Below are 27,180 nucleotides of genomic sequence, written 5' to 3'. Positions count from 1 at the left end.
TTTGTTAAACAGAAGCATGTAATAAGAGATGCATGGGTATGAGCTAACATCTTGTTATATTCTAGAGAAGAGAGGCAGAACCTGAGAAGAGCTGGTGGTCTGGCAATGCTACGCATGGGAGGGTTCCCCTCTTGTGGGTATGCGTGTGGGCAAGAGGAACCCAGATCCACCCCAGCCATCATCCTGCTTCAGCATGCTGTAACTAGCAAAACTGTCTGTGAGCTAGAGACAATATTTTCATGTTAGTCTGTGGCAAAAAAAAAAAATAAAAATTTAGATTTGGGTTATGATACTGGTCTGGCCGCACTTGAAGGTACTAGTTCCGAAATGCCCACTCTCTCAGTCTTTACTTCCCTTGTGCATAACTATGCTAATTGGGTGGCCTGTGGGTGGAGGGAGGATTATCAGCATGCATTTCACATACGAATGTGTTTGTGTCTTCTGTACATATACCATCTTTTCCCACTTACCTTTTTCAATTAGGGGAGCATACTGTTTCGAAACCAGGCACTTGGAGGTAAGTGAGGCATGGGAAGGAGGTGGCTTTACGCTGCAGGAGAATACTTGTCTTTGTAGAGTCTTGTTAGCTTGAATTAATTGGGCAGTGAGTCTGAGTGGAGTTCCAGCTTGTCTGGGACAGATCGTTTTTTGAGGAGGCATATCTGTGAGCCAGAAGGTCTGACAACTCCCACTTGAGATGGACTTTCTTCAAAGCACTCTGTAAAGTGAGCTAGGGGTCTCATGTATTAATCAGCACAGCTTATCATGCAGAAGAGGAAATCCTTTATTAAGTCCTTCTTTATTAAAACAAGGTGAAGACTGGTTGAGCTAATTGGCTTGGAAAGTTCAGAGAACAGGAAAGCAGAAAAACTGGTAGTGAATACATTTAACTTGCTCTTCTTTTAAGAGCAGTCAAGTTGCACAAAGCTAAGCCTTCTCTGCTCTGAGCCCTGCTTCTCCGGCCCCTGCACCCACTTGTCTAGCAGAAAATGTACTCAGACAAATTTGTTTTGTTTGAAATTATACTTGCAACTTGGCTTTCAAGCAGTTCACAAAAAATAAACAATTTGTCTGTTTATACATGGGGAGAGTGAAGTGCAAAGGCAAAGGACATAGAAGATGAAAGAAAGAAGTTCTGGCTTTTAGCTGTAATAGATTGGGCAAACCTTCGTCCATTTCCCCTCTTCTAACTACTCAATTATATCATCTCTCAGAAAAAAGCAGATGAGACTGGCCTTGTAAATATTAGTTGAATATTTGTCTCCACATGGAAAACCGCTGGTGCCTAACGTGTATTCTTGGGGTGTGAGTGCTGTTGCAGGGGACAGAATTGCTTAGCTGTGATTTCCCAGCCTTGTGACAATAAAAGAGCTTTCCACTTGCTCGCATAGAGAGCTCTGGGTCTCTCCTGGAGCTGAAACTATGAGTTTTCTACCTGCTGTAAAAGCAGGGGTGCAGTATCTTTGATGCTTGTGACATCTTTATTACCACGGATTATGGGACCAGGGGCTGGATAAGAACAACATCTTTTGCTGGGATTGCTTTGGTTGCCTAGAGAAGACTGCATCCAGTATGACTGCAGAAGGGTACCTCTCAGAATTTAAATGGATGCTGGATGGGGTCATATAGGTCTCATAAGGCCCTAATAGCAGCCTGTGCTGATTTGTTTTCCAGAGAGAGAAATTACTGCCTGGTGTCGTTAACCACTTTGGATAATGAAACACAGCTGCTAATTGTAACTAACCACACAGCGCAGTCTTTCATACCAGGTTATCTCTGTATCCTTTGCAACGTTAATACAGCAAGTGAGTGGTCAATTAGCTCTCACAGGTGGGATAAGGTGAAGACCACAAGCCAGAGTCCCACTGGCACTGTGATTGCATGGCTAAGCTTGGAAGGAGTCATTCAGCAGTGTGATGAGAGCAGCTGAAAATAAAGCTGTTTTCTAATCTGGCAAGGCTTGCTATTTTCATCACTTGTGTTACGTGTTGCACGTTCTAGATTTAAATAAAAATGTAAATGATGACTGATTCTGGAGGGTGGAGTAGAGGGTGTTTATCACAGGGCAGGAAGCCTGGGATGAGGGCTGAAGCGTGGGTCAGGATATGGGGCGCCTGTGCTGTTTCTGTCTGATGCTGCTAGTTCGTGTGACATCAGGCAAGTTGTCTTTCTGCTTGTGCCTCTGCTCCTCTGCCCAGACATTGCTGCGCCGTGGTGCTCTTTGCAGCAGAGGAAGTATTGTGGGAAGTAAATCCCTGTAGGAAAATGGGAGTGCAGCCACGCGTGGCATCCACATAGACCAGTGGTACAACGTGGGCAGCTGACCACCTGCAGAGCTGGCTGTTGTCAGCCGCTGGTCAGGGTGACTACAGGGAGGAAAGGGCTGCCTGTGGGTCAGAAAGCAGATTATGAGTGAGCTCCGCAGCTCTGACAGCCCTCTCAAAATGAGCCAGCACTTGGGCATTGACCAGATTCTGCTATTTAAAGTCCTCAAGCTATGGTAGGAAAGCAGACCTGGCATGTGTCTTACGTGGTAGTGTTGTACTGTGGTGTCTAGGATTTTTGACCTTATCAGGCAAGAATTGAGCTCTTGATGCGAGGTCTGTTCGCTCGGTGTTTCCCTGTTCTGCAGATGCTGAGTTGTGTTTAAGCTTGTTACTGATTTCTGTGCATCAGTCCACTCCAATATGAACCTTTCTTTGCCTTTCATCCATATCAGATTGAGCAGCCTCTTGACATCTCCATTTTTTAAAGTTAAAAAAAACCCCAACCACACAACAAAACCTTAAATTTTTTTTATTATTTATTTACTCCACAAGTGAAGAACTTTCCATAGTGCATCACTGCCATCCTGGAATGCTCTGACTTTATCATTGGTGAAAGAAGCATCGCTGCCTTCTGAAGGCATTGGAATTTGATGGGAACCTGCAGCATTCTGACAACATTGCTGGGATCACCGAGTACCCCTTCCTGACCTGTGCCCAAGCAGGACAGCACAGTAACAGTGCAAGGAGACTGTGGTCTCCCCTGCAGGCACTTCGGCTTTTCAAAGGAAGAACACTCCTCCCCTCCTCAAGGCTAAGAAAAAAAGACTGAAACCAAATACTTACAGACTTGACCAGAGATCACTTCTCACTCATCTAGCAGGAAAAGCATTTCAGTCCTGGTTATTTCCAGTGAAACCAAGAAAATAAGAGGTTATTGGGACACAAAGCAGCACCCCTCAACACTTGACATTCCTCTGTTTTGCTTCCCTTGCTCTTGCCCTTCATTGTGAACACCGTGCTGGCTTAGCAACCCTTCAGTGCAGAGCATCTGCTCTGGCTCACAGCAAGGGAGCTGCCTACAGCCCAGCTTTGCTTTAGGGTGCCTGGCACACTGGAGTAGGTTGCCTGCGTTCAGCTGATTTGATTTGCTCCTAACGAGCTTATTCTGCTGCAAAGGCAGGCTGCCCTGCCTTGTGTTTCACAGCAGCTGCATCTTAACAAGGTTGCTGGAGGAGCCTCGCTCCTTCAATGTTGCCTAGAATGGTAATGTGCTGCCCTCTTCACCCCTTCCATCACTCCTCCTGCCGGCTATCTCTTCTAGAGTTAAGCTGTGTGCTGAGAGAAAACAGTAACAGTCTATATTTGTTTGCTGTGTTTCTTACCTGGGGATCCCGAAGTCCTGTATATGCAGAGGTTTTTTCACCTTCTTGAAATGTAGCAACCTGCTGCCTGCAACATGGCTGCTGCTTAAAAGAGCACTTCAGCTGCATGCATGGAGTTTGGGGGAGATGCAGGAAGGCATTTGAGGAGCCTCTGGACAAGGACCTGCCTTTGGAACTGGGCTAAAAACTGGGGCTGATACCTAAGCTCCCCAAAGAGCACCATGACAGCTTAGAGAGCCAGAATAGCCAGATACTGCTCTCCTGTAGCCAGCGGGGATGCTGCTTCCCTCTGAGTATTAGAAGCAGCTGGAAAATCCTGATCATTTCCTGCAGCTCCCTAACAGTGTCTGCGCAGGAGTCGTGTTGGAAGTCTGTGCTCTGAGACCATCACCACCTCAGCTGTACTGGAACTGTTCAGTTCCCAGTTCTGAGGAGCTGGAACAGTAGCTCATTTAAACAAGCTTTCTTCTGTGTTTAAGCCAGGGATTAGAAAAAGCCATGTTGTTATCTGCTGGGATCTGCAGATGGAATCCTTGCCTTGGTGGTGGGTCTCCCTTTTGTGTATAACCTAACTGAAGAAGCGTGAGCTCCCCTGTAGGCATTGGAGGCCAGAGCTCATGTCTGGCTCTGTAATTGCTGTTGACCTTGCTTTGCTTTCATGTCTGCTGGCAAGCTTCAGGAATAGTGGCCCCTTGGCATCATACTGCATCCTTTGCAGTGACGGGATGACCTGCTTCAGCTCTCTCTCTGGAAAACCCAGGGACTCTAGAACTACCTGCAGAGTTACTGCTCATTGGAGGTTTCCTAGTGCCAGAAACAAGAGGAGAAAACGTAATCAATTTGTACTTTATAGGCACTTTCAGACATTCCCTCTGCAAGGTGATAACATAGGCCCAGGGACTGTCCTAGTGCAAATCAAGTAAATCCCATTTCTCAGCTGAAGAAGATTAAATATCTTGTGCATCCTTAGCTGCCCTGCTGTTCCTGTGACCTAGAGGAGGCACCTGGTGTGTCCCAGCCCTGCTCCTGTGTGACCTTCACTGTGCCCAGATGCTCCCTCGGTGGGGGCCAGGGGGCACTTTCCTTGCAGCGTCTGTCCTTGCAGGGGGGCTCGCTGCCTAGTTTCACACCTTTCTTCTCCCTCTGTCCCAGCTCCGTACACAGGCACCGCTCGGTGCAGTGAGGGAAGCTGCTCTCCCACCCCTCTCTCTCCTCATAAGATAAGATTGCTTTGAGTACATCTGGAGCTGCTGTGCCATTTTTTTAAGTCTCGCTTTCTCTTTTCTCTCCCCTTTTCCTCTCCCCTCCACCCCATCACCAGCTGGCCCTGATTATAATGTGAGACCCTACCAGCTTCAATTAAGGAGCAGATGTGACCCAAGAAATGGGATAGCAGCTAGGGTTGGAGATGACACATTCATGGCACTAGGTCTAATCAAACAACTTCTCACATTATTCTCACCATGAGGTGGGAGACGTGTGAGCCAAAGGCAAGTCAGCGCTTGGAGCACCCGCAGAGACACATTGCTAGCAAAGCCATCTGTAATGAGCTGACCATGCCATTCAGCACGGCAACGTGAGCTTAGTCGAGGGCTGCTTTTAATCCACTTAAGTGCAGCAAAGGGCCCAGAGCCTGAGAAGTGAGAGCAGGTGCCTAGAAAACCATCAGCCACTATCAAACAAGGTCTGTCAGGTGGAAGGGATGCTTGTATGCTGCATACCTACGGATGCGTCTGTGTCCCTGGGCGAGGGGACACTGTGCGTGCAGACCTATGGGGTGGTGCATGCAGCACCTTCATTTGTGGAGAAGATGGAGATGTTGCTAGTGTTACAGAGCTGTAGGTGGGTCTTGCAGAGGTCGGGCTATGGGAGGAGAGAGACTGCTGCACCAGAGCCCTCCAGGCACGCTGCGTGCAGGGCAGTGGGGATGCTGTGTGACCCATGGTTCCTGGTGGAGCTGTGTCTGTGGCACTGCAGGTGCAACACACAGTATTGCAGGGGTTTGGGCCTGACTCTGCTTGTCAGCGCTGCAGACCTTTACAGGAGGAAGGTGCTTTGTAGATCTGTAGTGCATAGAAGTTGTTCTTGGAAGAGCAGGTGCTTTGAACTTGGAGAAGATGAGTTGTGATTGTGCTGGAGCTGCTATAAATCTGTTCTCCCTGTTTTAGATTCAGTGTGACAGCTGTTTTGTGTTCAGGAAGCTTTCATCATTTTAGAGGGAGAGCTTCTGGTTATTCCCATGCTGTAGCATTTTAATTAAGAGTTTATTGCAAGTGAAACATGTCCATCAGATGGCTATGGACATTTGTCCTCTGCCATTGCATTGAATAAGGGGTAACCCAAGCAATACTAGTCCAGACTTTCTCCTTGTTCTGCCTCAACCATACCCAAATTGTGAAGTCCCTATAAATTTTTACAGGTGCTAAAGAACAAGACTCAGTAGCCTCCCTTTGCTAAGGAGGCGGCCACACATCACCATTCTCACAGTACTGGCAGAGGAGCTGACATGAAGATGTGACACACCTCCCAGCATTGGGCAGTTGTTGCCAGGGATAAAAATAGGACCCAGAGTCCCTGTAGCCAGTCCCTGATGTGTTGTATTGATGTACTGGGGAGAGGCTTTATTAACACCCCTTTACGTCTGTGCTCTGTGGAGACAGGCAGTGCATATCTGTCCATCTGAACATGGTGTCCCTGATAACCCTGTCAGACACTGACCAGAAGAACATGGATGTAACTGCTCGGGAGCATACCTGCCTGCTCAGGGAGTGCAGTTTATGCTGGGTATGAAGACTCTGGTTATCCTGATTAGGATCTGAGGACTGAATCCAACTTACGGCGCTCAGCTGCTGGAGTTGCACTTCTCACATGAAAGAGCAGGGCTTTGTAACTCCTCCAAGCAGTGTCTCACTGTGGGATGAGTACTTGCTAAAGGCCACCCCTACCTAATAAATGGAGGGAGGTGGGAGGTGGCCCCAGCCCAGTCAGAAGGGGATGTCAGATGACTGTTGCTGCTCCTACTAGAAAATAATTAGCCTCTTGGAAATCATAGGTGCGTGTCTCCTCAGAGGCACTTCTGGGGTGACCGTGCTGAGCGAGACGGCTGTTCCCTGACAGCATCCCCATCTGTTGCTCTGTTCGGTCTCCAGTCCCCCCCGTGGTGGAGCCGGCCTTCCAGGACGTGCGCCAGGGCATGGGGCGCAGTGTCACCCTGCGCTGCACCATGCTGAAGGGCAGCCCCATGAAGGTGGCCACCTCTGTCTGGCGCTTCAACGGGACCCTTCTGGTGCAGCCCCTGGCAGAGCAGCAGGACTACTCGGAGCTGAAGGTGGACAGTGTCAGCCGGGAGACCAGCGGTAGCTACGAGTGCAGCATTTCCAACGACGTGGGGGTCTCCACCTGCCTCTTCCAGGTGTCTGGTAAGTCACAGAGTGCGCATTGGGGTTATGGAGGTGGGAAGCTTGCTCCCCATAAACTGGTGCCAATGCAGGCAACCTCTGCTGCCTCCTCTGGGCATGGCACTATGTTCAGAAGGGATGACCTTCCATAAGCCAACAGGGAGATCAGCTTCTATCATTCAGGCAGTCCTTCAAGTCTGGGATGGGCCTGGGGCAGTTAGTGCCAGCCACTGGTACAGTTTAGCAGTGTTTGATTGTGTGAAAGATACAGGACTTAAACTCAAGGCTGCCATCAGCATTCGAGCTTGGACAGCCTGTATCGTAGATAAGTATTGGCTAAGGGGGAGCAAATGGCTCTCCGCATCCCTCCAGCAGGTTCCAAATCATCTGATTTCCCTTTTAAAAACAAACAAACAAACAAACAGGAACTGTGTTATGTATTCCTGCACCTTCCCTATGTCTCCCATCTATCTGTGTTTCATGATGCCTGCTAGGACAAACATGAGCTGGGAATGGGTACCAGTACTCAGTAGATCTGCTGCTCACACTTTTCCGTGAATCCAGCAGGCACCGTAATGGGACTTCTCTCCTGCATGGAACTGCAAAGAGGGATGACAGAGTTATAGCATCTAAACCCACACATCTGACCTAGCCTCTCCAGCTGATCGTTAAATCTGCTTCTCCCATGACCCCAGAATTGACTTGGGCACCAGTTTCTGGAAGAGCTGTCCAATAAAGTTGCCTTAATAAGCAGTAAATTCAGACAAAATACTGGGGTTTCAGTTCAGGGCCAATTTATATTACTTTTCAAGTCAAGGCTGAACAAATGAGAATAAATAACATCCAGAGAAGCCTGATTTTGAAGCAGATCTTTCACAGGGTTTGGAAAAGCTCTGGTGTGCTCTAACTCTGAGATGCTCTCAAGAAGTGGGGAAGCCCAAACCACTTCTACTGTTTGGGCCCCTTTTCAGGACCTTGCTCTCACCCCTTGAGATTTCCTGGAACCTGTCCAGCAGAGGATTTTGCTTGAGAGCTTTGGCCCTCTCTACACTTTCTTCACGTGCTTGCAACTCTCATGTCACTAAGCGATGTCAAACCATATCCTGCTGTGAGCCACCAAAGCAGACTGTGTCCCTAGCAAGCTTGGGAATGCTCCCAGGATCAGAATTTCTTGCTGGAAGTAGTAATAAATACATATTTCTACCTGGTGTGCCGTGCTGTGCCCATGAGATAAGATCCCCTCAGCAGAAAGCAGCATTCATCCCTAGAGAACACTCATTAGGAAAGCAGCAAGCATTTATTTTCCTGCATCACTTCTTCATTTCCAAGGCACTGATATCTGATGGTGGCTTTTCAGCTTCAGATGTCTGTGCCTGTGTCCTGGACAGTTACGAATCAATTAGGCCTTCTGAGCCTGTGGAGTGACTTGAAAAATAATCCAGTGAGTAGGCTGCTGTGCTTGGACTCTGGACTGCTGGAGTTTTAATTGCCATCAGCCACAGCCTTCCTGTGTGAGCAGGGAGGATGGCATAGTCTCTTTTTGTTTCTGTTTCTTCTCTGTGAGAGCAGTACCATAAACCTTCCTATCTGACAGGGAGTCAGTGACTCATTTGTGACTGTGAGGTGTCCAGATGTACTGGAAACAGAGTACATAAATCTACCCAGGATGGGATTAGTTTCTTCTATGGATGGGAGATTAGCTTTCTGAGATGTCCTCGTAGGACAGCAAGACATCCAACCCTCTCCCCTTGAGCAAGTTAGCAGGGCACCTCATACTGGTCACTGCCTGCACTCCCACTAGCCACAGGCACAGAAAAGCCCTGAAAGATGGAGTGGATAACCTTCAGCTTTTCCTGTCAGCTGTAAGCAAAAGGCAAAACTTTCCAGCCATGGTAAAAGTTCCCAGAAAGGAAGTTCCAAAAGTATCTTGATGTGCTGCATTTCCATTAGAAGGCTTTTTTTTTATTAGCTTCCATTTCCACTTGGAGTCAATTAATAAGGAATTAATATCATGCAAGATGATGATTATCATCAGTTCTGATTTTATTTCAGAATCCATTATGAAGCTTGACTTCCACAGTCAATACAAGTTGAATAAGCAGCAATTAGTGTCTTGAGGTGGTTCTGAACTTCTTGCTTGTGCAAAAATTCAAGTCAATAAAAACAATAAGAAAAAAAGGACTTGGAAATAAACATCAATATTATCTGTCTGAGTTCATAAAAAATAAACTTTGAATCCTTCTGAGCCTAATTATAGCCATGCAGAATGGCAGGGCCTGTGATTCAAGTGGAAAGGTGCAACAGGTTGCCTGGGGAGATGGTGTTTATGCCTTTTCTGCTCTCCAGCATCCCTTGCTGCCCAGGCATCTTTCTGCTCTGTGCAGGTCCAGGCTGGACCTCAACCCAGACAGGAGAGTTTGGGTTCATGTCCAGCTCCTGCCTGGCCCAGGACAGGACCTGCCAAAAATTGAAGTGCACAGGGTGAAATGAAGGTAATTTCAAATGAGGCAAATGCAGCTGTGGGTAAGACCTCGAGTTGCTTCTGTCCCTGTGCATTAGTCCATCAGCCTCTGGGCTGCATGGCAGTAGCCTTCAAATTCCATTTGGTAGTGGTTCAGGGCAGCAGCAGCTGGGGAAATGATGGGAAATCCCTTCTTCTCTGAACTATCCTGTTTCTCTCTGGTACATCATTTGTTCTGTGTTTCCCTTCCTCCTGCTGCCCTGTTTTTGAGGGGAGACGTGGGTTTAGAAAAGACATCTCCACCCCTGCTAAAGCTCCTGCTGTTTTTACCCAGGCTGAGGTCAGCATCCCCTTTGCTGTTGAGTTGACGGTCGTGTTACAAAGGGGCTGGAGCACTGCGTTGCCAAGGCAGGGGAGATGCAGAAGGAGCAAGGTCTCCTTTTTAATGCCACAGTCCCTGTGAGATAAATAACACTTTTCCTATGACCTACTGGCCAAATGATCTTTCCTCAGGGTTTGTTAGCAGGAGACTCTGTAAAGCAGCAGATGAAACAGGAGAAACAGCAGTTTAAAGCCGTTACCTCAGTCTAAACTACAAAGCAAGAGAGGAAAGATTAGAGCTGGTTCCAAGTGGGGAACTGAACTTGTTTCCACCTTCTCTGGTGCTGGCGATGCCCCACTGGTGCTGCAGGGCTGCTAACCCTCCCAGTAGTTGAAGTGATTCCCAGAAAATGATGGCATGTCAGTGCAGCACCAGCTACAATAGTAAAGCTGTCCGGCATGCCAAAGGCAAGTGAATGAGCTGGGCAAGTGGAGCTGTTCCACTCTCACCACGTCTCTTTTGTAATTTATGTTCCCCTTGATCCCACTCTTTTACTTTCCTCCCTCTTTTTTTTTCCCCCCTCCAGCAAAAGCTTACAGCCCAGAGTTTTACTATGACACTCCCAACCCCACCTTAAGCCAGAAGCAATCCAAGAATTACTCTTACGTCTTGCAGTGGACACAGAAGGAGCCCGATGCTGTGGATCCCATCCTCAAGTACCGCCTGGAAGTCCGGCAGGTAAGGTCTGCTCTTCTGGAGCCTCAGCGTATGCCCTTGGCAGATACGTCAATGTCTCCTTGCCGATTAAGAGCTGAAGGTGACGGAATTGCCAGATCCTGATGGTCTTGCATCTTCCCCACTGAATGGAAGACAGGCCAAATGCACAGCTCGGCGTTCATTTTTACATCTGGTGTTGGGTATGATCCATGGCTTTCAAAGCCCTGCTGCCTCCCATCGGACGGTTCATGCTCAGTGTTTTGAACGGGGCTTTAATGTGAACAAAACCCCACAGTCATTAATAGGTATTGTGGATTTTGTAGGCCAAAGACTCAAGCAAGTGGAGTTCCGTCCTCCTCACTCATGTGAAATAAAGGGAATAAGCTGAAGAGCTCTCCAGGCAGGAACTGCAGGAAAAAGTCATCAGCTGTTTGTGTTGCAGAGAGCTTTCATGCAGTCACATTAATGAAGCTATTCGGACTATATAAACTCTGCAGGGGAAGAGAAGTGGGTTTCAAGGTTTCTGAATCTGAAGAGAAATCATACTGGTGGGTGCGGTTGGGGGACAACTAAGGGATCTCTTCAGATCCCTGGTTGGAGAAGGTTAGGGAAAAGAGTCTTGATGTTTTCAAAGAGCACATTAACCTAGCAGGACTGCCAGCTACTTTCATCCACTCTCAGCAAAGTGCCTGCATTCAACATTTTTTAAAAATAGGGACACTTAAAACTGGTGGTTCTCACCATTCAGCAGTAGCTTGGAAGCAAATGCTTCTCACAAGGAAAGTTTGTTTACTGTAGACAGGAAACAAAATAATTAAAAAGATCCAAGTGTCTCTTCCCTCTAGTTCTGCACAGTGGGTTCCAGTTTTATGCCTCCATTTGATTGTGAGCTCTCTGGGGTGGGACAGCCTTTGTTTGTTACTCAAACCATGTGGAGCACATTGTCAGTGCTTAATAATAATACAGGACACAGGGGAGCCTCTAATAATGAAGGCAGTTTGTCATAGTGCCCCTTCCCTCTTAGCCAAGTTCTGCTATTATCAGCACTGCAACTCAATGAACTAATTTGTGATTTTTATCCTTCTCCAGCAATGCTGAGGCTTTTTTCCTTTTGCACAGTGCCTAGAAGTAATCTTGGATCTGTTCCTCATTGAACTCCTACTGGAAGGGATCAAGAAAAGGGAAAATCGCATTTCTGCTTTAAGTTATGGCATGAAGGAAGCTGAGTGCTTACACAAATTTAACCCTTGCTGGGTTTGTTCATACCCCATCGGTTACTGCTGTTAATGTTTCTTTTGCATCATCACCACATAGCTGTGTCTATTGAGTGGGGTGCTTTAGAGGAGTGTTACGCCAGGGCACTGCTGTAGCCCAGTCTCATGTATGGGCAGGCTCTTAGAAATGGCTGCAGGTGTCATCGTGGTGGCATGGGTCTCAATAAGGGGGAGCAGGGAGAAGAGGAAGCAGGGGAGATTTGTTCCCACTTCTGCCAAGCACAAGCAGGAGATGGAAAAGGCTTTCGTGGCATTGCCTCCCCCTGGCCCTCCTCCGACAGGCACTTGCATTTCATTGTGAGGTCTCTGCCTCCCCGTGCTGTACCGAGGGCTCACTGACCCCTTTGCGTTTCCTTGTCCCAGCGGATTGCATTACCTCTTGTCTCCAACCTGCTGCTTCGCAGAGCTGCCTCTGTGCTCCTGTCCTGCCTTCCTGGTGTTTTCCCCATGATGTCTGACCTGGCATCCAAGCAGTCTGGTGATGCCTCCCAACCTTTCACTGTTTCCCTTGTGCCATCACCCTCTTCCACGTCCTGCAGGCTTTGCTGCATTGTCACACCTTCTTCGTGCTGGGGCACCTGGGCTAAGCTTTGTATTCTGCTCTTCCATCACTGGACTGCAGAACGTAGTTGAATTACTGAATATAACTGTGAAAAGCTGGAAAGCTTAAAAGCACTGCTGACTGGAGAGCTCTTAAGAAAGGGGATTTGTCGGCCTGAATGAGGAGCTGCTGTTTGCCTGTGCTCCCTCCTCACTGGATAGACTGGCTTCCAGGTACTAGCTGTGGTGGTACAAAAATCCTCCTAGAGATCTAGGATTGAAGTGAAATATTCTCTTCAGATAAAATGGGCCTTACACACGGCCAGTCACAGCTGATTTATTGCCTGCATCAAGCTGATGAAAGCTTATCCAGTCAGCCAGCCCACCTTCTCCTCCAGCCCTAGGAGCTCCCCAGCCTCAGTGGTCGTGACAGGTGCTCATCAGCATCTTAAGGATGAACGAATGTGGCAGCAGCAGCCTGCAGTCCTGGGGTGGTGAGGGGCTGTCTCGGGGCAGTGATTAACTCTTGCTGAGCTGGAATCCAAAGGACAACCAGCTGGGATGCCCACTGGTTGTAACATAGTGTCTTGGTTTTCATTTCGTTCTCCCCAGTTTGCTTGAAGAGCTCTTGGCATATGTAATGTGAAGATCCCCAAGTAGCAGGATGCTTTGCAAGGCACCTGGGAACCCTTGAATTAAATTTTCTTGCTGCAGCTGCTGAAAATGGGGCTGGGTGAGAGTAAAAGTGCTGCTTATTAATTGGCTGGTGCTGTGGCTCCTCCAGCTCTTCCTGTTCAACAGCTTCCAAGGGCTGGTTGGCCATTCCTGGGGGGATTGCAAGCAGACTGGGGGAATTTGGTTTCCTAAGTGATGCATGGGGGCTCCCAGCAAGACAAGCAGGTGCATTTCCACAAGAGCTGATTGTTCCCGGCACTGCAGAGCAGGCTGAGCAGCGCAGCAGACGTACCAGTTCCAGTAGAATAAGAATTAACTTTCAATTAAAACCAAATAAACAGCCTAACAGCTTGGAGCCACTGACCCAGGCAAGGCGCATACGATGGCAATGTGGAGCAAGCTTCTCATAAAGCCTCTGTTGTATGTCTGGGCAAAGAGGCTGTTATTTCCCGGAGCGCATCGGTCAGGTAGGCTCAGGCAGAGGCTTTGTGTTGAGCGACAATTCAGAGGGGAAAGCATTCCCTCCCGCTGAGGAATGGCAGGGGCCTCACAGATGTTGGTCCTGACAGCTTGGGAGGCTTTTCCTTTCTTGCTCCAAGGCAACTGATCCAGATGCCGACAACCTTATTTAACCTTAGCCAGCGAACCTAATGAGTTCACAGCCTTGGGTGGTTTGGTTGTGGGCAGATGCAGTGAGGCTTTGGGGCTATTGGTTTGGTCAGCTTTTTTTCTTCTATGTATTCATGTAGCATAGAAAAGCACTGAGGCACTGCACTCCAACTGAAAATGTTTTTCATTGCTTGGGGATTCAAAGCAGCCTCCCCAAACCAGATCTTTGCTTAAAAAATAAAAAGCCTTTTAAGTTGCTTGTTTCTTTCTGTGTATTTTATCCCCTCCCAGGGCTCTGCTCTAACATTAAAGAGAAATGAAAAGCCATCTAATATTGCAAGCAGGTTGCATCCTGGAGGAAAGATCTGAGTTGGGCTGGTGGTTACAGTTACAGGGGATAGTGGCAGAATTACTGTGCACTTAATGAGCTGGAACCCATCTGTGACCTGAGGCTGCAAGAGGAAGGAGAAAGTATTGGTGCAGCAGGGAAGTTTAATCTTCATTGTGCCCCTCAAGGAGACCTGGGGCTGCTGTGTCCTCTGTACCTTCTGATACACAGGCTTGGGCCAGAATGGGGCCAACTTAACACATTCCTGCCTTTCCCCTCCTCCGAGCAGGCTCGGCTCTACCTGCCAGACAGACCCCCGAAAATTGCACTGGGCCAAGCCCCAGCCCCATTTGCTAAACTAGCTCACTGGGTTGTCACTTCAGATTAATTCTTGTCAGGGACACCGTCTTTAATGAGAGTGGCCCTCTGCGATGCCTGAGTAATTGTACGGTCTCTCTTTGTTTGTACTTTCATCCCCTCCATGTTGGATAAACATCCCCTGCTGTCTACTAAACTCATCTGGGCTCCGGAGCCGGCTGCCACTTGCCTCATCAGCCAGCCAGAGCAGCATTAATGAGAGCTGCGGCAGTGGGGAGCCGGGCTCACCGTGTGGGGAGGTGACAGATAACAGAGCTGTTTGGACAGACACAGGACAGGGGCGTTAGCAGGAATTTAATGATCGTGATTAGAGTGGAAGGTTAACTCTGCTGATGGCCATCGCAGCGCAGTGGGAGAGGTTTTATGCCGAGGCTTATGGGCTGTGGATCTGTATTGCTCCTTGTCTGCCTCTGAGTTGTTCTTTTGCTCTCCTCTGAGCCCACTGCAGCAGCGTCTGTCAGCTGCCGTCTGTCTTTGGCTTCGGTACTGCACGGCACTGACGCCCCCCCCGAGGCACACAGGCTGGGGCAGGGGTCTCTCTCGCTTTACGCAGCAAGCAGGGGTGGTATTACTCAAAATGGAGGACGAGCAAGCAGTGCACCAGCCCGTGGTCTTTTATGTAAATATTTAGTTGAGAACGCGGTTAACTCCCACCACTGCGTCTCCCCGATTTGTGCACCACCGTGGCTTGGTGAACCCATGTGCGTGGCCCTGGGCCCATGAGGAGCCGGTCTAGTGAAGCTGAATGCATCTTCCAGTACTTGTAAGTAACCCTGTGATAAAATAAACAGCTGGTTTGAGCAGCCAGGGTAGAACAAAGTTCCAGAGCAAGCTAATCCACCCAGCCCTGTACTTAGCAGGAGTGAGCACATCCAGGCCAGAAGCTTGTCTTCTCCCATTGTCAGCAGTACCCAGTGTCGGGGAAGAGTATAAAACCAAGACAGATACATGCAGTATTGCTTTCTCTGCCTCTAGACATTATAAACCCATTTGTTTGTCAGGTCCTGGTTTGGAAAAGGCTGTGAACACAGAAAGTTGATGTACTCGAGTGGGTGGTGGCCCTTTCAGCAGCCCAGCCCTGTGTTCTGGGAGGTGAACAAAATCCCTTTTCTCCTGCAGAGGCAACTGTGGCTTCAGGAGAAGGTTCTCGGGGAAACTGAGCTGCCGGCGGCACCTCGGGGAGTTGCCTGGAGGCTGCACTTAGGGGCCGGGGGCATGCCGAGGGCTAGGAAACCGGGCAGCTCTGCGCAAGGCAGGCAGCGGTGGCTCAACTCCCTTTGCAAACAGAGGCTAACATTTTGCTGGCTGCGGGGGATTACATGCTGTCTGGGCAAGGCTGCCATCACCCGTCACCCAGGTGGCCGCCTCAGGCAGGGCTGCTGACAAGCCTGGGTCCATAACCCTCATCCTGATGCTCTCTGGGGTACCGTACCCCTAGTGGCCCCATCCTGTGTGTCCCCCGACTGGTGCTGTGGTGGGGGTTTCAGCTGAGGGATGCTGCAGGAGCTGAGGGGTTGCTACAGTGAGGTTTTAGGACAGCTTAGCTAAAAAGCAGTCAGGGCTGTTCTAAATCCCTTTCATACTAGAATACAAAAAGCTTAAAGGATGGAGTCAGGGATTGTGAAGTAGGGAGGGACCCATCCTGCTCTGGATAAAATGTGACCTGTGCACTGCCCTGGGGTTACCTGGAAAAAGAGAAAGGATCTGTGGTGCTGCATCCACTGAGAAATCCTGCTGAGACGCGGCTTAACTGGACAGCCCAGTCTGATGTCCTAGTGTGGGGCACTGTCAGGGCATATGGAACAGGGATGTGTGAGTCCCTTTTCCTTTCCTCCTCCCTCCTAGAGCATCACAGTCCCAACTAGCTGCAGTGAGGGAGTGTGACTCCCCATGAAGCAGCAGATGGTGGCCCTGGCTGCATGCAGGATGCTGCATGGATCAAAAAATTGTGGGGGTGACAAACGGCACATCCCTTTACTGTTCATTATTTCACTTGGTACGAGTTGTGTTGGTCCTGTCTCACTGGTGTGGGATTGAGGACTGCAGTGACTTGGCCTCACAGTGTTTGCTCAGGACTGAATCTCAAAGCAGACCTTCTGTTGTAGGACGGCTTATAAGTCACATCTGCCAGAAAGCTTCTTTAGTCCTGTTTTCTTTTTTTGCCTGCCTTGGCTGCCAGTTTGATGTCTGATCACAGGCTGCTGTCATATGGGACAAGGTCAAATCAACACAATTCCATCTACCTGCTGAGACATCCTCTGTAGCAAGAAAAGGTGGTTTTATTCATCTCTAACTCTCCCATCTCCCCCACTGATGCTCTTTTTTTTTTATTTTATTTCAGCTTTTGTTCAGGCAGTGAGAATAGGCAGATTACATTTGTGCTCTCAAGTCAATTGCCTTCAGTAGTGCTAGTGGTGTATGTGATGCTGTGCAGAACTCAGCCCTGAGGGAGGTGAAAAAGGATACAGAAAGAAGCCAGTGTGTCGATGACAAGTTTGTTTGGTGGACAGGTTTGCTTGGTTTGAAGAGCCATCATGACGCAAAGCCAAGGAAAGCAAGAGAAGAGAGAGGTGAAGCTGCCTTTTTAGGCTGCAAGAGGTGGAGAGGTTTGAATGTGTGGTGGGATTGAGTGGCAGCCATGCACTGGTGGAAGGAGAGCTGGCTGATCAATAGCATTTGATGGACAAGCTGTACTTGAAGCAGGACCCAGGGGTAAAGCATCAAATTTGCCACAGGCATTTGGGTGTGGAGAGGGCAGGATCCTGCCTCAGCTGTGCTCTCTGCTGCTGGAAAATGGGACACGATGTCAGTCACTGCAGCTGACCGTACATTGAGCCGTCTCTCTTTTCGTCCCTAGCAATCTGTCACAGGGGATGACACGTCAATAAGACCAGCTGCGAGAGCAAACTCCCCTCTCTCTGTGCTGTAAGGGAAGACTCCAAGACAGCTGGATGTTTGGTAGGGGTGGGAAACCAGGAGTTTTTTTCCATATTTCATGTATGTGTTCTTTACTGGTTAAGTCAGTGACAGCAGAGCCTCCACCCAGCGCAAAGGAAGAGATTTTCCTCCTGGCAATTGCTCGCTGCAGGCAGAGGTGTCTGCCTAGCCATGGTGGCTGTTAGCCCCGTCAGTCAGAGGATCACAGACATTTCTATAAGGCTGGCCAGGGAAGTTTAACACAGGCCTGACCAGCACAGATGGGTTAGGTGAGTTCAGTGGAAAAGGCTGGGAGCCGTGGGATGAGGTTTCCCCCTTAGGTCTGCCTAACATCTTCCCGTGCTGCTATTGAGTCTTCCCCTGGCCCACAAGAGCTTAGCAAACGATGCCTAACAAACTAGTCTGACTAATTCTGTCTTTTTGCATTCATAAATTGCTCTTCAGTATGATTCGTGGTTTTCCTGAGCTGTTATCCCTGGTCCACAGATCATTTGTAATCAGTTAGTTGGGAAAACTGGTAATATGAGCAGTGGCACGTTAGTTATGCCTCAGTCTCAGGGTACCATTTCTCTTCTCTGATTATGCAAAGTAAGGAAGGTGTGGTGGGTTGACCTTGGCTGGATGCCAAGTGCCCATCTAAGCCCCTTGTTCACTCTCCTCAGCAGGACTTGGGGGGAGAAAATAAGATAGAAAAAAACCCCTAATGGGTCAAGATAAAGGCAGTTTATTAAAGCAAAAGTCATGCATGGAAGCAAAGGAAAATGAAAGATTTATTCTCTACTTCCCATCTGCAGGTGATGTCCAGCCTCTTCCCAGGAAATAGGGCTTTAGTATGCATAGCAATTGCTCTGAAAGACAAATGTAATAACAAATGCCGACCCTCCCTTTCTCCTTTTTCTTAGCTTTTATTGCTGAGCAGACGTCATATGGTACGGAATATCCCTGTGGTCAGTTTGGGGCAGCTGTCCTGGCTATGTCCCCTCCCAAGATCTTGCCCACCCCCAGCCTAGTGGGGAGGGGGGAAGGTTGGAGAGGCAGCCTTGATGCCATGAGAGCACTGCTCAGCAGCAGCCAAAACATCGGGGTGTGATCACCACCTTTCTAGCTACCAATACGAAGCACAGCGCTGTGAGGGCTGCTATGGGGAGAATTAACTCCATCTCAGCCAGACCCAATACATAAGGTAACTGAGAGTTTTACGAGGTGGCTTACCATTCATAAGGTGTCTTGCAGCAGAGATTTTGTCTCAACACTCACTTTTCATAAGTGCTACTCCTAATGCAATTCAAGTACTTGACTGTGCAAGAGAGAAAGCAGGATATTGTTTGGCTTGCCTAGTACAATTTGTATAATTACAAACAGTTCTACCACTCTTAGCTTTGTTTGGAATAGTTACAGTGCCTGAGAAAAACAGCACAAATAATCTCACTGGAAAGGCTCATGTGGTCTTAAAACACATCTGGTAGCAAAATCTCATCTGTCTCTAGCTCCTAACACCACTGTTCAGTGCTCATTCAGGGTACGGACAATGTGAGAGAAGAGATAATCACATTCCCCCAACCAATATACCCCTTGTATCAGCCTTGCAGGCTTGAGATGTTGTTTTCACACCATTATGCTTGTTCGTATCCAGCAGGCTTTTGGCTTGTGTTTTACAAAGCTGAGCACAGGATGAAAAACGCTTGCCAGGTATCAAAGACAAAAGCGAGTCCTTTGTGTGCGTCTCTTATCCACACTCCTTCGGTGGCTTCAAGGGGTACATACTAGTTACTGAGTCTTTCTGAAAGTCTCTGTTGATAGGCTGTGGTGCAGCTTCCTCCCGTTTGCTCTGCTCATCCATTGTTTTCAGCAGTCAGCCCATGTTCCTACTACTACTTCAGTCTTTTCTTTGTGTGCCTTCTTCCCTTTCCCTGTTCACCCTCCTATTTTCCAACTCTTCTTTCTTTTGTTTCCGCTTCCTTTTTTGGTTTTGTTCTTGGTTTTGGGTGTCTTTTCCTGGCTCTCACATGTTGGAGATAAGGGGAGAAAGTGTGTGAAGGGAGAAGGGTTTGGAAAAGAGATGTAGTCTTTCCTGTAGCTAGTGACAAAGAGGCAGGAGTAGGCACTAGGTAGATGTCTTGGCTGTATTTCATAAAGAAATGAAATGTCCGCAGTCATGCTGTCAGTGCAGGCAGCATGGAGCGATGTGAAGGGCTATATGGCTCTCCCTGCACACGCTGTGCTGCCTGCCAGTTCTTTACTAGAGGCAGGACTGCAAATGCAGTTGAGTTAGAGGTGGTCTGTAGGCTCTGGAATGATACTTGCCTATATACCTTCATTACACGTACCAGACTGGGAAGTCCAGAGTCCCACACAAAGGCCATTTCTGCTCCAGTAAGCAATAGCCCCATCCTTTGTTGATTGTTTTTTGAAGGGTTAAGGTGCCTTAGCAGAGAGCTCTGCCATGGTCTGTAGACAACCCAAAAAGAGAAGCCTGGGAGATGGCAACTCCTGTTGGTGGAGCGTGTCTCCTTGGTAAGCTACAACCATATTATAGACAAAATGGCTCAGAGCTCAGCCTGACTGCAGCTGGGCAGCCCTGGGCTACGCAGAGCCAGATTGCTTTTGCTTCCTGGAGCCGCACGTGCTGACAGCGTGGTGCGTAGGCATGTACATGGGTCTGGCTGCAAGCAGTCGTGTCCACTGCAAGAAATGGGTGGACGAGGAGACTATGCTCACTAAGATTAGGGATGGGTATGAAGTATACAGCTGGAGCCAGTAAGGCACTGAGCCACTAGTGCTGATTACCAGATGCGAAGTTCAAAAGAGCCTGGAACCATTGTTCCGTGCAGCAGTGGGCTGTGGAGCCACACAAGGGATATTGTCCCCTATTCAGCTTATGCCCACGCTGCAGACAGGTGATTTCAGGCTCTGCAGTCCGTACTCGAGTACATGTAGGATCTTGCAGCAGCAGCAGTATAGAACTTCTTTTCTCAACCGAAGGACCACATGTGCCTTCAGGATCGAAGATACAGCTGTAAGACAGTAGGAGGGAGATAACAAGCATAGCTGGGCATACACGTAACCTGTCTGCTAAGTGCCCACCACAATGACAGCAGCATAGGCTCCTTGCACAGACTGGGGAGTCCGTGGCTCTCCCTCCCTTCCCATCCATCACTGAACTCAGGTACTAGTTCACCCCTTTTCTTCTCCAGCTCCTGGGCTCCCCCTCCTCAGAACGTGCAGCTGTGCGATGCTCCAGTAAGCCCATGGCTTGTGAAGTTGCCAGTCATGCTGTGCCTCAGTTCAGGCTTTTACTTCACTGTCTCCCTGACAGAGTGAAGATTAGGTCTGTTCTTCTTAGACCAGGGAACATATGCTAATAAAATACATATTGCTTTCTGATCAGCCCCTAATGAAAGACATTACTGAAGAGTGTGGAACAAGCACTTACAGTAATTCATGACAGCACCAATTTGGCTTCTCTGGAAGCTGTAAACTGCTGCTCTTGGCACCTAATGAGGATGGGCAGCTGATTGCATGTGCAAGAGGAAGAGAGGGAGGCTGTCTTCTGGCTTAGATAGCTCCGGCTGTCCTAGGTAGCTACTGGAGGTTGCAGTTGCTTCTCTCTTTGGAGCTGGGGATTTTTCAGACCAGAAAGGGAGCCATTCTGATAAGGCCAGTTTAGGAAAAAAAGCTTTCGGGACTCTGTGTTTAGACTGAATAATGGATTTGCTTTGGCTTGTTTAACCCCAGGATCTGAACCTGTATGCTTGACTGATGAACAGCATAGGCATGAATTTCAGTTCACTGGTGGGCTTGTCTGGCAAATACCAACTTTATGTTTGCAATGTGAGTATTTGCTCTGGAAACCCCTAATGAGTAATGGTTGTCAAGCAAAGAAAATTAAATAAATCCAAGTTTAAGCTTATCCTAGCCCTTTAATTGATGCTATTAATGCTTGACATCATTTCCATCCAAGGTGGTGATGAAGTACTAACCCAGGAAAATGTTTTAATCCAATCTGACAGGCACAGGAAGTTTGACAAGAAATTTTAAAGAAACGTCGCCATCACTGTCTTCATATCCAAACCAAATTTCTCTACTGCCCAAAACTTACCCGAATGCCTTTTCCAGAGTGGCCAGGCATCTTCTTCATAGCTGATACCAGCAGAATCCTCTATTAGGATCATGCTGTTGAAATCTTGTGCAGCTGACAGGGAGGAAATGCCACCTCAGTGAAGGATGAGGATATCGTAAGGAAGATCTGAAAGATGGAAAACTACTTGAGTGGTTCAGGTGGGATGAAATGCAGTGGTACAAATGCAAGGTCATGCATGTGGAGAGTGCTATCAGAGGAATCTGCTACAGGCTGAGAGCTCATCAATGGGAATTGACTGAAGTGGAGGAATGATGTGGGTGAGTGAGTTGACTTCAAGGATCTGCTGATAAGATGCAGGTGTGAAAAAGGGCAAACATACTCCTAGGTGAAGCCTGAGGTATTTCCAGGCAAGGTGGAGAACTGCTATTGTATCTTGTGTGCAGGGCTGGGATGCTGAACTCCAGCAAGTGGGATCATGCAGGAAAGGATAACAGAGTAAATCAGGGAAGGCGGGAATCTCTGTTATATCTCTGAGTGCTCAGTTTGTTTAGCCTAGCAAAGCAAAAGCTGAGAGGTGGTGTGATTGCTGTCTATAAAAACATCAGGGGGTCAAGCAGCAGGGAGGGAAAAGAGCCATTTAAGCTAAAGGACAATATTGGCACAAGATCAACTGGGTGCAAGCTGCTTGTGAATAAATTCAGGCTGGAAATGAGAACATTAGGGTGGTCAGGCTCTGGAACAGCCGTCCAGCAGAAGGAGAAGGCTAAATAGGAACGGCTTTTAAGGTGGGATTGTGGTACATTCATAAAATGAGTAAGAAGAGGTAGCCGCTGTGGTGACAGGGGACTGGGCTCTGTCAGCCAGGAGTGTACTTCCCCTGCTGGGTCCCTGAACATGGCCATGTTTTTCCCTTCCCTGAACTCCTGGAGGATAGGAGGGGGCTGCCAGTGCAGAGATGTTTTATCCCTCTGCTAAAATACAGAGAGCAAGAATCAAATCCGTGGTGCTCAACTGCAATGTCAAAGACAAACCATCTTCCTCTGCTCTGCCCTATGGTGCCAAGGACCAGAATCTCGATCCATTGCTATATGTCATAAGTGAATGGGAAGTGGTGAGAGAGAAGGGCCAGATTTATGGCATATTTTTCCATCACTGTGAAAAATATTGGAGTGTCATGTTCAGGAGAGATTCTACAATTCCCTGTCCCCTCCTGCCTCTGTTTCTGAGCATTTTTCATTCCTCTTTTCCAAGGAATATGCAGTGCTCTTATTCCTACCCATGGAACTCATCTTCTGGGCTCTTATTCTCCAGCAACGGAAAATGGGTCTGGCCTTTGAATAATTTGCTGTCAGTCTTTGACGCTATAAACTCTGAAACACATAAATCCTGACATCATCCTTTTTTTTAACTTTAAGAAGTTTGTGGCATCTGAAATCTTTGAATTTACCTCTCTGCAAGGTATCTTGTAGCTTTGGAGGTGCAGTTGGGGGCCAAACTGAGGGCAAGGCACATCTGCTGAGGTAGCAGGGTATTTTGTATTGCAGAGCCCCATGTTCATCCCAGAAGTTGCTACCAGCACCGTAACAAAGGTCAGCCTCTTACAGTCCCTAGGATGGGGTGCTTGTGAGTATCTTTCCTGGCTGTCACCAGTTTAAGGCCACGGATGCTACCAGTCCCATCATGGTGAGGGTAATGGTGTGGTTGTGTCTGGTCTTTATGAACAACACTCCCTTTGGAAGGGAGCAGCTGTGTCTTAGCTGGACTTTGTTGGGATGAGTTCATGGCAGTCACAGCCACAGGGGAAATCATGAGATGATGCCTGCAGCACACTAAGACAGAGCTATATAATGTGTCCAAGTCTCTTGGCAAACAGACTGAACTGGTGAAAATGGGAGGTTCTTTCACACCCTGAGTGGTATTGCCTGCCAGAGAAAAAGTGCCTTTCTGCTGCTATCACCTTCTGGCCCCTAGACCGCACTAAACAGGGATGTCTGTGGCTGATGAGAAGCTGAGCAGCTTGGATGAGACTGACTGTTCTGGGCACATGAGAGAGGTGGATGCCCTCACACCTGCTGCTGTCAGGGCACTGAGCTTTGAAGACCACCTTGATTGCTGGTTGCTGAAGGGTGAAGCCCACCAGCTGCACCGGCAGCTGAAGATTATTTTTTCCACATTATTGCCCCATACTTCTTTTCAGACCTTTTTGAGATACCTGTGCTTCCTGCACCATCAGGCTCCTCACAGCTCCTGGTTCCATGCACGTCTTCTCTCCAGTGTCCCAACACTCACAGATGGGAGGGGAGAGGTGGGATGGGGGGAACTCAGCCTAATGCCCCCCCTGCACACATGCTGGGGACAGCATTTCTCTGTTGTGCTCCTCTGCAGAGCTGTACAGAGAAAGGGGAAGATCCTGTCAGAGGGAGGGACCCTGCGTGCAAGGCTGCTGTGCCACACCAGCCTGCCTTTTTCCGCCGTCCCCTCTGCCTTCAGCGAGGCTGGTGTGGCTGGGGGTGGGAGCTGGGAGCCTTTGCAGCAGCCCACGTCTGTGGTTAGCTGGTGAGGACAGAGTGGGAGTGCGGGCAGCAACCCCCATCTCATTTGTGCTGCAGGAAGGAGCAGCAAGGGGAATTTGAATGAGGCTAAGAAAAAAGGGAGGGAGAGTAAGTGTGTGTGGAAAGGATTTTGAGGGGAGATACTGTAAAGCAGAGCTAGCACTCACGCCCTGAGTTGAGAAATTGCTGAAGAAGTGGGAGAAGTAAGGAGAGGGTAGCAGGAGTGAATAGCAATGCTGGGAAGCTGGATGCCCAAAGAGCAGCTCCTTTGCGCTGATCAACTTATTGGGGAATCTGCATGATTTTAATATATGTTTTTCTAGCTGGCGTTTGCAACAGTTCCCTGGGACTTGGTGATGAAACAGGTTTTCTTTCTAATTTCTCCCTCAAACAAATATGCACAGCTGCTTAATGTGCAGCTAGTTCTGAGATCACATATGTGGCTACGCAGGTCACACCAATTCCCAGCACAGGTAGGTTATCGTGGTCTTATGAATCCATGGTGCAGTTTCTTGAGCAGGACTGCAACAATGATTATCGGCAGATGTGTTTATTAATATCCTTTGGCTTTATTATATCTGTTGGCTGATAGGTACTGGCTTAAACATCATGCAGTCTGAGAACATCCTTTTTTTCCTTTAACAGCCTACATAAACAGAAAACATAGATGTAGCAGTGTTATACTTTTGGACCCCTCTGCTGTGACAGCATCCCAGCTGGGATGGAAGCAGGGGGCAGGGGTAGTGTGGCAGCCTGCTTTTCTCTCTGAGGCTCTTGGTGTGTGTTCCTGGACCATGAGCTGGCTTGGCTGGCCACGGTGGGACAAGCTCTCTCTAAGCATCAGGAGCCAGCTCAAATGATAAGACAGGGGACTGAGCAGACAATACCTACCAACAGAATGTGATGGTGAGGAATGAGAAAAGGCAGACCTAGTTTGCAGGTCCCAGAGGCCTGATGGCTAAGTACATATAAACATGTGAGTGTGCTCTCCCTTGGTGGTTAATACTGCTTACAAGTGACAGGAGAAGGGACAGGTTGCACACTGTGCATGTGAATGCATGTGTCCCACGCAGGGCTGATTTTGCCCTTTGTAAGGCATTTTTAGTGGACCTTTTCCGCAAGAACATTCTCCCCTCTGCAGCCTGTGTGATATTCACAGCCAACTGGTAGAAGCTCTGGGTTTGTTTGGTTTTTTTCCCACCCCCTGCCTCTGATACTCGAAATGAAAGGTGGTGAAGGCAGAGATGAGGCTGTGCGTTGCACTGTGCTCTTGTTCTGGCCCCACCTGGCAGCATCCTGAGCCTGGTGATGAATGAGCTTGTTGCGTGAGATCCTCCACTGAGGCTTCAGCATCTCTAATAAGGTGGCCAGTGTTTCACTGTCCTCTGCGCCTGTCTCTGCTTTATTAACTGCACTGCAGCAATATTAAGTTGGAACACTGGGCCAGCATGATCAGGAGGAAGGAGGCTGAGGAGGGGGTGGAGGGAAAAAGATACCAGGGTAGTATGGGAGAAGAGGACACACCGAGCAGGAGAATGAGGGCAACAGCAGATGATTGAAGTGGAGGATTAAAAAATGAGTTCCTACTGGACTGATGCATGCAGCTCTGCACAGACCTGCTGCTGGCAATCAGGGAGGCAAAGGATGTTTAGGGAGGGAGAGGCAGAGCCAGACTTTGGCCTTAATGTCTCTGTCTGCTGGACCTGTGCTAGTGACTGCAAGCACGCACAAGCAAGCGGCTGGCTGGAGCTGTGCCCTTCTTCTCCCTTGCACTAATTTCATGCCCTTTAAACTGTGCTGGCAGCACACCTGGCCCTTTCTCTTGACAGCTGCAGCTAGCCCAGGGGAGACATTTAACCCGTGCTGCTTTTCACCTAGCAGAGCCAGCCTTTCCAAAGACATCCTGGACCAGTTCTGTCAGGATGCCAGGACTGTAGAGACTGTAATAAGGATGTATGGAAGGCAGCCTTGCTGGCAGATAGTTGCTGTGTCTGTCCAAGCTGCAGGTTGAATAGAGACAGGACATATGCTGAGAGAAGAGTTGGGTCCAAAGTATTTGATGGAGGGAAAAGCCCCTTGTAAAACTTTTCCCCTACACTCCAAGAGGAGGTACCTGCTAGTCCCCAGCTGTACCTTTCCCATTACTTAATGATGCTTCTCTTGGGAAGCAGGACAGTTACGACCCATGGAGGGCATACGTGCCGTTATTAATTTCTGTTTCACAGCCAAACCTGGGTGCCAGCCAGGTATTTATTTGGCTAAACCCACATGCCCCTGAGGATAAACTCAACTGGGGGATCTAGAGCTTTGCAGTCCAGACTGGAGGCTGATTTCTCAGTTTGTCCTGGATTAGGTGATATGGGGGAGTAAGTGATTTGACATTGCTCCCAGAGGCTTTAGATACCCAAATTCCACCTAACTCCCAGCTGAGGTGGAATTTGCACTGTCTGAATCTCACCCTCAGGTTTTTCTCCGACTCTCCATTTTGTTTCTCTTCTAAAGGTTATGTCTAGACAAGGGAAATGGCTCCTGACCTCCTCCTGTTTGCTGGCTGCCTTCCCAGTGCCCCGGCTCATGGCAGCCTGTGGGGAGGAGCTGCCCCCAGTCTCCCCCGTCAGGCTCCACTCCCCAAAAAGCCCTGTGCCAGGAGCCGTACCGCTCCAGGCTCCTGCTTCTGGCTTGTGACCACTCCTCTCCTCCCAGATAATTGGGGGTATGGTGCTAATGATCCCAGGTGAGGTCGTGGTCGCTGGGAGCCAGCTCCACTTTTGCTTGGCAAGGCAGTGGTGCGGAGGGCCGGCAGATGGGAGAGCTAAGTGGTAGGCATGCCAGTTGGATCAGCACCCAGCTTGTCTGCGTGCAGATGGGGCGTTGTTGATATGAATGGATCCTGGCAGTATCCTGATGCCAAGTTGATGCTTGGTTCCCAGAGGCACTGCCCTGGTCCTGCCCACTGAGGCTGCTCCGAGGTGGCTAGCAGGAGGGCACCGAGCTGGGGGAAGGTGCAGGAGCTGTTCCTGGTCCTTTGACCCACCTTGTCTGGGGGAGGAGGGTGCAGAAAGCAGCTCCTCAAGCAACTTGTGCCCTGACCTGTTCAGGTACAAAGGTCTCTTTGAAGTAAGGCAGGTACAGCATTGTTGTTCACTGTGAGAACCACATGCAGCCTTGGGTTAGCAGGGGCCAGTCCCTGCCCTGACACAGTACCGTGGCAGGATCTGGTCCAGCCCTGGCCCTTTGCTTGGGAATACTGTCCAAGCTG

General features: G+C 48.8%; 1 protein-coding gene across 2 annotated transcripts in view; it reads left to right on the top strand.

The window, feature by feature from the left end:
• MDGA1 (MAM domain containing glycosylphosphatidylinositol anchor 1) overlaps positions 1–27,180 on the top strand; it is a 154,976-nt gene that overhangs the window by 86,453 nt on the left and 41,343 nt on the right. For both annotated transcript variants that reach the window (XM_055816601.1, XM_005238664.3), the window contains exons 9-10: positions 6,799–7,068; positions 10,417–10,568. In XM_055816601.1, coding sequence (XP_055672576.1) covers positions 6,799–7,068; positions 10,417–10,568 — 422 coding nt within the window. The remainder of the gene's footprint in view (positions 1–6,798; positions 7,069–10,416; positions 10,569–27,180) is intronic.

The sequence above is a fragment of the Falco peregrinus genome, chromosome 11 (assembly GCF_023634155.1).
Source record: "Falco peregrinus isolate bFalPer1 chromosome 11, bFalPer1.pri, whole genome shotgun sequence".
NCBI classification, from domain to species: domain Eukaryota; kingdom Metazoa; phylum Chordata; class Aves; order Falconiformes; family Falconidae; genus Falco; species Falco peregrinus.
The sequence above is the reverse complement of the archived record's forward strand: the minus strand, read 5'-3'. Positions and strand labels throughout refer to the sequence as shown.